Raw genomic sequence first — 11,771 nt, forward strand, 5'->3', positions numbered from 1 at the left:
AACAGTCCTGGGTTTTTGAACATGTTGTATGATATGGAGATAAGCAGGCACCTAATTCATAAGAACAAAACCTCGAGTAACAGTCCAGTCAAGTTTACGGTTTCACAATCAGGCTGCTGTCATGCAGGAACACTCCAGCCTTCCTCTCTACTCACAAAACCCCTAACACTGTACAAGTCTCAAAACCCGGCAGCAGAACAGGAAACAGGAGTACATGCTTTAGTTGTGGCACATCGTGACTTCCAGTTCAGTTGAAAAACAAACAAACTAAAAACAGCTTAACAAGGTTTTTCAATTCAAGCTTGTTCTCTGTGAACGAGCAGTTCTGTTCTCAGTCTCTGCTGCTGTCAAATAAAGTTACCAAAATAAATAATACATCCTGGTTGTGTTATTTTTTTAAATTACTTTTTATTTTTGGTCTGATTGGTTTGGAGGAAGAGAAGCGAGCAAACACTTTTTCTTTTTTGTGTGTCCCGTCTCATGCTGCCAAACTTCATGTTTTCATCTTTTATTTAAACAGAATTGTACTAAAAACACCTTCTTTGCAAATTTTGAACAAAACCAAGAACAAGGTGTGAGTTGTAAGGAATCTTCTTTTCTTTTTTTGTGTCCATTTCCCGTTGTGCACGGCGAAAATTTACAACAGATCATCCTACCTACCACTGATTTACATTGCATTACTTCCACGTAAGACTTGTGGTTATAAAGTTTTAAAAACTGGATTAGAGCAGATTTATGCAGTTTAAATTGGCTTGAAATAATGGAAATCAAACAACCACAGCTCAGCTCAGGATACAACATTCAATGCAGAAAAAAAACAAACATTCAATGCGTGTGATTTGTCTAGAGTAAATGTTAAATAAATAATAAAATTAACAAAAATGCAGTGTATGCCATCTTGTCATTTATTTTTTTTGGCAGTTCTGGACACACAGCAACTCTAAGTCCTGCCTGAAGTTAATGCATCCACCGAGAACAATGTCACCCTGCTCTGCCAATTTATCCAAGAACCAAACAATACAAAAATTACTCAGGTTCAGTGGTCTCTCCTGCAACCAGAGCGGACAGAAGGAAATATGGTCCTCGTCATTATTTTTAACAGCCAGTTTGTGGTAAATATACCCAATTCTCCACTGAGCGAGAGGGTGAAGTTGGCAGGACAATCGATAATTTGCAGACTGTGGAAATTGCAGATGCTGGGTCGTCCACCTGCAGCATTGTCATCTTTCCCAGTGGTGAATTTGAAGGAACCACTAAACTGGTTGTTAAAGCTAAGTGAAGTATCATATGCAACCTGCCTGAGTAGTGCCTTGTCAAAATTAATTGTACTCAATGGCAGACAATCTATACAAGCGTGGCCAGACCGAAACAATTACTGACACCAGAGTGGAACACACTTTTATTTATGCTCTGTTACATTTTTCCTTCCTGGCTAAATTCTTTTTGCCGAATAGTTACTTTATAGTTACGTTAAAAATATTTAATATGTAGGTTTTTTTCTCCTAGTAGGAGTAGGACTACACCATGATGGCCCATATATAATATGTCTGTTATTATGTAATACTGAGTTGATACTTACACTTAAAGCAATTCATCTGCCTCACATCCACGGCCAATTTAGAATCACCAAGTTACCTAACATGAATGTTTTTGGACAATAGAAGGAAGTTCAGTTTGGGGTTCTGAATCTTGCCCAAGAGCACTTCCGCATGTACACTGGGAAAGCTGGGGATTGGACGACTGTCTGCTTGGTGCCTGGTGGACAACTTGCTCTATCTCCTGTCCCAGAAAAGAATGTCTTTATAAGGACAAAGGCTCCATAGAAATGGTTTTGCAAAAAGATTTGCTTGAATAACAGTAGTTACTGGGCTTCAACCACTGGTTGGAGCAGCCAGAGTTGGATTTGTGACCAGTGGATCCACCACTGGTTTTAATTCCAGAGGCAAGACTCACATAAGTTTAATTTGTCATTAAATAGCAATAAAACACTGTGAATTAGTATTTAAATTGATCATGAAATGACTGAAGTTTAAGTCTTACTGTCACGTGTCCTCCCCCAGAACAGCCAAAAGAGATGGTGATATTACCAAAGATGATCGATGCTGGACTGTTTGAGCTGATAATAGTGATCACAGTAACCACAATACATGTCACTGTTATCAGAATAAGATGAATACAAGTGTGTGTGCAAGTCTGAAAGCATATAATTTGTCTGGCACCAGGATTTTATGATGATATATTAGTAACATGACAGGATTTTTATACATTAAACACATTTAGCTGAACTCGGATAGTCAAGCTGTAACTAACTCCATTTTTTTTTATCACTCAGACATCAGACATCTTTAGTCAGACCATACTGGTGAGTTCCTCTTTTCCCAGTATAGCAAGTTCAGTTCCTTTTATTAAATCCATTCTGTCTCTCAGATACAGTGGATGCAGTGATGTATGACTGAAAGAGGTGAGCTCAGTTGATTTGGCAGGTTTAAGTTTTCTTGTTCAAATTTTGATTGTTCAGATGATTCATCTGCTTGAACAATAAAATAAATTTCAAGCCAACTTTGATGAGAACAAAGAAAACAAAACTAAGCTCTGAATTATTACACATACAGGTGCAAGATCTTTTCTACGGTGATGCAGATTGAGACTGAGGGTGTCGCACTTCAAAGAGAGATACAATCCAGCAATTATATATATGTTCTTTTTCTTGGTGATGGGAAAAGGCCCTACAGCTTCATTATCTTTTTATTTACTATCATATCATCATAGCCATTAATAATTAAGTAAACCTTAGGCTTAAGTCAGCCTCAAAAAAACATCAAACTCTTTCTGAACGCAAGTCTGTCAGAACAGTAACAGATGTGTGCTTTGTTCTGTGGTTTAAAGCAAGCATTAATAAAACATTAGGTTTAACATTACAGTAAAACTCCTCGTTTTGCAATTTTACAATGAGCCAAAAAAGAAGAGTTATAGGAACTGTTGTGATATCACTCAGAGCTGAAGGGACAGCACTTAAGGGGTTTTTGTGGGCAGTGGTGGTGCACTGTATGTGGAAGTGGGGGTGTGAGTTGTCATCTCAATAAATGAGGCTTCTTTTTTTGGGTGAACACATTTGGTGCATTGTGAAATGAAAAATACAACAAAGAAGGCCGAGGAGCTAGAAAATAAATATATGTGACAAAAATGGGACAACATTCCTCTCCCATGAGCCCAGCAGCTGGTTTCCTCAGTTCCCAAATGTTTATGGACTGTTGTTAAGAGGGGATGCTACACAGTGTAAAATCCAGCATTTTCAGGCGCTTGCATTCTGTTTGTGATATTTACATTTTACACACTGTCTTAACTTTTGTCAGAATTCAAATCATGAGCGAATGCGACTTTTTAAAAAAAGTGCTGTTGGTAAACGAAGCGATTAAACAATAAGAGTCCAGTTCTGAAAGTGGGTGCTTTCAAGACCAGCTGTCAACATAAATGATGGCTGTGAGTTTCCTCTTCTTTAGGCCAGTAATGCAGCAACACCCCAATACAACAGGGACCCCGTGTGGTGAAATGATGAACAACACTTCATCTTGGTCTTGGTCACTGAATGCCTTTAAATTGCTGTTAATATGCTGCATTAATCCCTACAAATAGGAAGATTCAGTATTGTGATCATTAAAAAGAGTTGTGCATTACTAAATCAATAACAATAGAGTAATATATCAAATCATATTGGGAGCAAAATATCAATTAACATCTGTCTTTTTTGTATATCATTGCAGATCTGCAATGCTTAGTGTTCAAATACTCAGTTTGATGTATTCTAATTTATTATGCTTTCCAAATACAGACCACACAGCTACTAGTCATGATGGAACTTTCTGAGAGCAAAATTAATTAATGAAATAAAATTTTAAAAAGTCTGCCAAAATGTTGTGAGAATTTTTGTAACTTTTAAGCAGAAATGCCCAAAGTCTCTTCCTGTGTGACTTTCTTAGAGCTATTGTAAATCTATTTCAAAATCATTCCCTTCAAACCACCAGTCTTATCTTTGCCATCTATTTCCTGCCAAAACTGAACTCATCATACCAGAAAAGAGAAACCGCAGAATTGGTAAGGTCTGTGAAAATGGAAAAATTTACGCATCAGTAGCATCAGCAACAACAACAAATAAGTATGTACAAAAGTATAGCGGTAGCAGATCTATGCACTCTCTATGGGACTAAATGACAGATAAAGCGCTGCATTGAAGTTTCTTGAATTTGTCAAAAAACAAAACAAAACAACAACCATAAAAACCAAAACATTAAATAGTAAATAAAGAAACTTTGATTTAAGAGCTTAATATTGTAAACAGCAAATAAATATATAAAGAAATAAAAGTTTACTGCAGACAATATTTCATACCCTCAGTGAAATAACACAGCAAATGCTAGAAAACTGCCAGTGATAATGATGGTGTTCTGTACACGGCTGCACCATTACAGAAACTTTGCAAACTATATTTTAACAAAAATTACACTCACAACGCAACACCTGAGGACAGGATTGTGACTTTTATACTGAGCAATGTTCTTCACAACAGACTGCAGCTTTACAAAACTTACAAACCATACACTCCATCTTTTCATTTCATTTCTTGTATTTGATTTAAAGCTGCAGAAGTAAAGTTTCATATCATAAATAATCAAGTTAACTTTCCATTGTATTTGCCACGTAAACATTGGCATGACATACTGGTTTCTTCATTGCCCAGTGCCTTCTCTATTGATTGTGTAATTTTCTACTTTAATCTTCAACTTCTTCTTTGATGGTTTTCAAAGGAAAAATAACTTTCTGTATTCTGTGGCATTAGTGGCAGCACTCCTCTGCAGGATAAAAGGAGTTGGCTGTGTTACTTAAATCTCCTGCAGAAATACATACAATATAAACACTGCAGAATTAAAATCAGGTGCAGTTTGTTTTTGCAGTAGTGGAGATTACCATAGAAGCTTTTCACTGCATCATGGTAAAAGAAGAAGTTATTTGCATTGATAAAATGTTGGAGGCTTGCAGAAAGTAGCTCACTGTGGCTGTTTGTTCTTTTTGTCCCTGCAATACAAAAAACAAAACAAAACACTAATTCCAAATAAATTGGGACAATATGTAAATGTAAATTTATCCAAAAATATATAATATAGAAAATGTATGAAATGCTTATATTGAGAAAATGTGTACTTTTATTTCATTTTAACAACGTGCCTAAAAAAGGTTGGGACAGGGCCATTTTTACCGCTCAGTAGCGCCCCCTCTTCTTTGAACAGCAGTCAGTAAACAACTGGCAACTGAGGAGACCAGCTGCTGGACTTCTGTGAGAGGGATGTTGTCCCATTCATGTCTGAAAAAGAATTCTTGGGTCTTTTTTTGTGGTAGTTTTCTTTCCATGATGTACAAAACGTTTTCAGCTGCCTAAAGGATGCAGGCAGACGAGATAAACTCTCAGACTCTTCTACTACAGTTTTTGTTTTAATAGTTGCAGTATGCAGTTTAGCATTGTCTTGCTGAAATCTGCAAGGCCTTCTCGGCGTTACACAGAACAGTTCCACTTCCCCTTAGTCCATTATAAATGAGCACTGGCCCAGAGAAGATGATGATGTTTTTGGGTCATGCTCACATATGACTTTCTTCTTTGCAATGATAACCTACATTTCTACAGACAACAACTTCTAGAAATGTTGTGTGAGAATCATCCTTGTTTTTAATGCAGTGCTGCCTGAGAGTCTGAAGATTATAGACATGGGTCAATCCTGATCATCAGCTTTGTTGTTTTGTACAGAGTTTTCTTCAGATTGTCTGAATCTTTTGATATTATATAGACCACATAATGCAAAGTCTTCATAATTCAACACTGAGGAAGAATTTTCTGTAATTGCTCCAAAATTCATTAAACAATTTGTTGCAGACTGGAGAAACAGCACATGTCTGCTTTTGGGTCGTAAATAATGCCAAACATATTCTTTTGTAATTTCGAGATTTGAGTCTGTGTGGAGGGTGTTTTATGCACTGTTTCTAAAAACATTTATTTTATATAATAATCTAATAGTTATGAATCCATGGGTTGTTTGCTAAAATATCCGGAGGTTATTCAGTTCAGTTCAATTCAATTTTATTTATATAGCGCCAAATCACAACAGCAGTCACCTCAAGGCACTTTATATTGTAAGGTAGATCGTACGATAATACATACAGAGAAAAAACAACAATCGTATGACCCCCTATGACCAAGCACTATGGTGACAGTGGGAAGGAAAAATTCCCTTTTAACTCCTTTTAATTTCTTTTATTTAAAAGAATAAAATAAATATTTAGTCAAAAGTCTTTGTTGGTTTAACTTTTATCAGTGGGTGTTTTTTAGTCATTGCTGGACTAAAACTAGTTAAGAAAAATATAGTAAAGTAATGATAGGATGTATACAACTTAACTGCAAATTCCATTAATGTACATTTTTCACTGTCTTTCCAACACTGAGTAATGCACAGCCCCCATGCTATCTCATTCACAGGGAAAAACTCAAAAAATCACAACCTGTCAGATCTGTCCAAACTTTAGCAACAGAGTTTTTTTTCTGCCAATCTAGAGACAGCTACATAGAAAACACAACTCTGTTCTCACAACACAGGTTATAAAGATAATCAAATTTCTTAAGAACTGACTTTCAGTATGAAAACGCACACAACAAATTCAGCTCAAATGAGCCTTCGAAATTACTTTGCAACAAGAAAAACTGATTTTGTTCACACATGCTCTGACAGCACTGAGCGAGCAGACACTTTCACACCCACAGACTGACACTGTGAGGAAATGCTGTCTGAAAACCAGCAGGTGACAGTTTGTCAGGTACAGACCAGCGTGGTATGTTTGCAAACCACATTTTCACCCTTTTTTTCATACAGTAAAAAACACTACAACACCTGCAGGCGGGATTTTCACATAATCTTTAAGTAATGTTTTGAATTAAAATACTGTGGGAGATAAAAGAGTACAGCTTTTGTTACGACTACAGCCTGCGCCATGTCATGGAAAACTACCTGCAACCAAAAACACTCCTTGATCCAACATATCTAACAGTATAGAAGCAAGCAACAATCAAGTCAAAGAGAAAACCTTTAAACAGAATAAACGTCCAGCAAATTTCACTTTCACAACCACAATCTAGTCCTGTATTACATGTTTTGTGTGTGTTTAAGGCTGTTGTTACGTTTGAGGATTTAGAAAAGAAGAAAGAAAAAAATGAGCACCAACCAAACAGTCTACTTGCAATTACTATTCAAGTCTCAAAACTTTGCAACCAAATTGAAACTGGCTGTCATGACTGGAGAAGAAAATAAAGGACCCACCGACATAGACAGGAATAAGACTCAAGAAGAGCTCATTTTGAATTTAAGTGAATTTCTGCGCAAACAGTATAAATACAACATGTGTCTTGGTTTAGTTCAGAACACACCGCAACAGTAATGGGAAAATTGTCCAGAAGACGGTCATCAAGACCCTCCACAAAGGTGGTAAGGTCATAGCTAAAGAGGCTGTTTGCAGAGCGCTGTACCAAAATATACTGACTGTCTTTTAGGTACATTGGAAGTATTTTAATTAGTTCTTGGAAAGGTGACAGTGATGTCTGTTGTTTGAAACAATTGTCAAGAAAAGTTGAGTGAAGAACTTGCGAGAGGTTCATAAAGATTGAATTGAGGTTGGTGTTAGTGCATCGAGAGTCACCACACACAGACATCTTCAGGAAAGTCATGTTAACCAGTAATGCTGAGCAAGGGACAATGTGACAAGCCTCACCTGGCTGAGGAGAAGAACTGAACTGGTCCTCAGTGATCCAGTCTTCTTTTCAGATGAAAAGAAATTTTGCATTTAATTTGGAAATCAAATTTTAGAGTCTGAATGAAGAGCAGAGAGTCACAGAATCCAAGTGTTTGAAGTCCAGTGTGAAGTTTCCACAGTCTGTGATGATTTTGGGTGCCATGTGATCTGCTGATGTGTCTAAAGTGAATACACAGTCAACACAGCCAACTACCAGGACACTTACTTCATGGCTTTACCTGCTTTATGAAGATGCTGATTTCCTTTCTCCAGCAGGACGCAGCATCCAACATACATGAACTGAACCCCACAGAGAAGCTGCGACATGTTATCAAGAGGAAGATGAGAAACACCCGACTCCGAATTACAGTTGAGCGTAAGGCCTCTGTCAGAACACCCAGTGCCTCATGCTGATCATCTTCATGCTATGGCACACTGATGAAGTAGTGGTGAGCATATAAATAAATAAACTTTTCACAAGTTGGACACTTCTGTATTGTAAACAAGTTTTTGTGGAACTTGTTCTAAAGATTTGAGACACTGTTTCCTGATTTTAATGAAGCCATAATCATCAAAAAGGGGTTTAATTATTCCACTTTGGATCTAATGCCTATAGATTATTTGCATCTAAAGTTTGGCTTTTTAAATTAAATTGTGGAAAAATTAAGTTTTATATATAAAACTTGATAATTACAAACAGAACTATTACACATCACAATCTGTTGAACACTTATTTTCTTATTTCCTTGCATCCCATCAAATAAAAAACACAAATAAAAAACAAAATCTCCAATTAAAGATTTATTTATTCTTTTACTTCTAAATTCTCTTTTGGTTGTGTTGTTTTAATTTAATTTTAATTTTGCTTTGTTCTTTGTTTGGTTTGGACAAAGAGGAACTCTGTGTGCTTACTCACACTTTGTCATTGTGGTTCTCTTTGCCAACACTTTTTCTCGGTGTTTGCCACATGTTGTATCAATTTGAGTCTCCTGCTGCCAGACTTTGTGTTAACATCAAAGTGGACCAAATCAGGAACACTGTGATTCCTAATACGTCGTCTTTTTTGTCCGCTGCCTGTTGTGCACAATGAAAATTTGCAACAGAATATCCCACCTGCTGTTCACGCTTATTTACATTTCATTACACACAGGTAAGACTCTTATGTTTGTACTTATTTTCTGCACAGTATATTCTAGAATAAATGTTATTAGAATTAACGTTATTACTAAAATAATAGTGGAAAAAAGCAGCTTTTTTAGCCCTAACTTTTTGCCACCATGTCACAATTTAATTTTGGCAGTTCTGGGTGCAAAACAACTCAAAGCCTCGGCTGAAGTGTCTGCATTTATTGGAAATGATGTCACCATGCCCTGCCAATTAAACCATCAGCCAGAGAATACAAATATTACTCAGGTTCAGTGGACTCTCCTGCAACCAGAACAAGAGGGAGTCCCCCTTATTGTTTATAACAGTCAGCTTGGGTTGAATATTCCCAATTCTCCACTGAGCCAGAGGGTGAAGTTGGCAGGACAATCGCTGATTATTAAGGCTGTGGAAATGGAAGACGCGGGGTTGTACACCTGCAGCATTTCCGCCTTTCCCAGTGGTAAATTTGAAAGAATCACCAAACTTGTTGTTGAAGGTAAGTAAAGTTATCTGATCTGCTTGATTCAGAAACACTAAATTAATATTTTTAAAGAACCCTCAACATTTGCTAAAGTTATACTTTTGACTTTTGCTAATTCCCATGCATTTGGAAAGGATGCATTTGGACTATGGGATTGTAATCTTACTGTGAGGCGACTGTGCTAACCTCGTCACATCCGTGCAAATATTTAGGAACAAAGGCTGCATGGAAATAGTTCAACAACATGATTTGTTTGAAAAACAGTTACTCTCATAGGTTTGAATTATTAAATAGGAACATCAGAACTATTACCTTACATCATGTGTCTGAGGTTATAATCTTATTGTTGTGTTTCTCCCATAACGATACCAAGGTGAGATGGCGAGATTACCAAAACTGATCGCTTTTGGAGTATTCTTGCTGATAAATGGTGCCATGATAGGCACGACTTATTTCATAATTAGAAGAAGAAGGTTTGTACAAGTGTGTGTGTGTGTCTGTCTGTGTCTGTGAGCTGTTAGAAAGCATATTTCTTCCAGGACCAAGAATGTGTCATTATTAAATATTACTGTGCAACGTTTGTCAGCAAGTCAATATTTATAGCTGAGAAAATTCACCGCTGAAATCAGGTATTTATACTGTAACCAATCATAAAACTCCAGGATGAGGATTTTATCATGACATATTAGTATCACAACAGCATTTTTTAAATGTATTTAACTAAACATTTACAGTTGAAATCAGATACTGAAACCATAGCCAATCACAAATCTCTATTTTTATCACTCAGACGTAACGTTGTCTTTGAGCATCGGGTCTACACAGGTGAGTTCTACTTCTCTGAATTTCTAATACAGAGCAGCAATTTATTTTATGGCTTTAGTCTCGTTTCATTTCCTTTTAATAAAACGATTCTGTCTTTCAGATACAGTTGAAACAGTGATGTTAGACTGAAAGAGGTGAGCTCACAGCTGGTTTAATTTAAGATTTCTAGCTCATTTTTTTTTTCAAATTTAGTTACTTTGACAAAAACAAATTTGAAATCAACCTGATGAAAACAAAGAGAATAAAAGCAAGTACTGAACTGTTACACGTGCAGGTACAAGATCTTTTCTGCAGTGATGTCGAGTTCAAACCATCCTGAAATGTACCTCATCCTCCGCTGACAAGCATAAAGAGACTCAGGATGTTACGCTTCAAATGAAGATACTCTTTTACATTACTCATTACAACAGTTACATCTTCATAGCAATGGATACATAAAGTAAAGCCTACAAGATGCTACTGGTCTATATTTCCCTTAAAGCTTTTTTTTTTTCTTGTCTCAATGCATGCCTGCCGAAAGGGTAGTAAATGCATGCTTGGTTCGGTGGTTTAGAGCAAACATTGGCCAATCTTTGCATTACAGCAAAGTTTTTCAATTTACAATTTCACAATTTGCCTAAAGAGAGGAAGTCACAGGAAGTACTCCTGCATTGCACATTCCCAGAAGGGACACCACTTAAAGGTGTTTTGGGGCAGCAGTGGCCCAAAATGTGGAAGGTTTAATGGGTGTTAGAGTTGTCACTGCAATATATGATTGGCCACCACGGCGCTCCATATATTTGCCTGGTTTGTTTCTCCTGATGGTGTACCTCTGTGAAAGGTATTGAGGGCTATTTGCAATCAAAAGTTTTAGTTGGGTCTTTTGGCTGTTGGTTCCAAAATCAATTGTTGGCTGTGAATATTTCTTCCATGAGCCAGTAGAAGCTTGTTCTGCTACTGGCTCATGCAGATTGCAGAACAAGCTTCAGCGCAATGGGGACCTCATGTGCTCAATTGATGTAATGCAATTAGCCTTTAAATTTGGAAGTGTTCAAATCAAACTTGAAGACCTCCCTATCTTCATATATGTATGTGTATATATATATATACACACACACACACACACACACACACACACACACACACACACACACACACACACACATGGTTGTTAGACATTTGCATATAATGAGTATGCTTGTGTATAAATGAATGTCTTGTAATCTTTTTTACCTCATTTATTATAATTTCTCTTTTTATTTTGACTACTTTGGCCGACATTTGATGTCTTTTAAACGTGCTATACAAATAAAAACTTAACTTGACTTGACTGTTAAATTGCTGCACAACATCATTTGTATCATTTGTGTCATTTTCAAAACAGTTGAGGCTTTTTCATAACAGAATCATCTCTGCAAAAGACACACAAAAAAAATTGAAACCTTTTTCATACATGTCAAAGCAAAGTCAGTCAATCCCTTCAACTCTGCAACCAATCAGTACAAACCGTGTCACC

At 36.7% G+C, this 11,771-nt stretch overlaps 1 protein-coding gene and 1 non-coding gene across 2 annotated transcripts in view; both read left to right on the forward strand.

Annotated features, from left to right (window-relative positions):
- grik5 (glutamate receptor, ionotropic, kainate 5) overlaps positions 1 to 8,539 on the forward strand; it is a 123,035-nt gene extending 114,496 nt beyond the window's left edge. The window contains exon 22 of the mRNA XM_076890094.1: positions 8,098 to 8,539. Within this exon, the coding sequence (XP_076746209.1) occupies positions 8,098 to 8,238 (141 nt within the window). The 3' untranslated portion in view covers positions 8,239 to 8,539. The remainder of the gene's footprint in view (positions 1 to 8,097) is intronic.
- A 621-nt stretch (positions 8,540 to 9,160) lies between these two features.
- On the forward strand, positions 9,161 to 11,551 carry LOC101487358 (uncharacterized). Its single transcript, XR_013100695.1, has 5 exons — positions 9,161 to 9,466; positions 9,825 to 9,924; positions 10,242 to 10,276; positions 10,377 to 10,410; positions 10,551 to 11,551. It is a non-coding gene; the product is annotated as an uncharacterized LOC101487358 (transcript).
- Positions 11,552 to 11,771: the final 220 nt, after the last annotated feature.

The sequence above is a fragment of the Maylandia zebra genome, linkage group LG11 (assembly GCF_041146795.1).
Source record: "Maylandia zebra isolate NMK-2024a linkage group LG11, Mzebra_GT3a, whole genome shotgun sequence".
Lineage (NCBI taxonomy): Eukaryota > Metazoa > Chordata > Actinopteri > Cichliformes > Cichlidae > Maylandia > Maylandia zebra.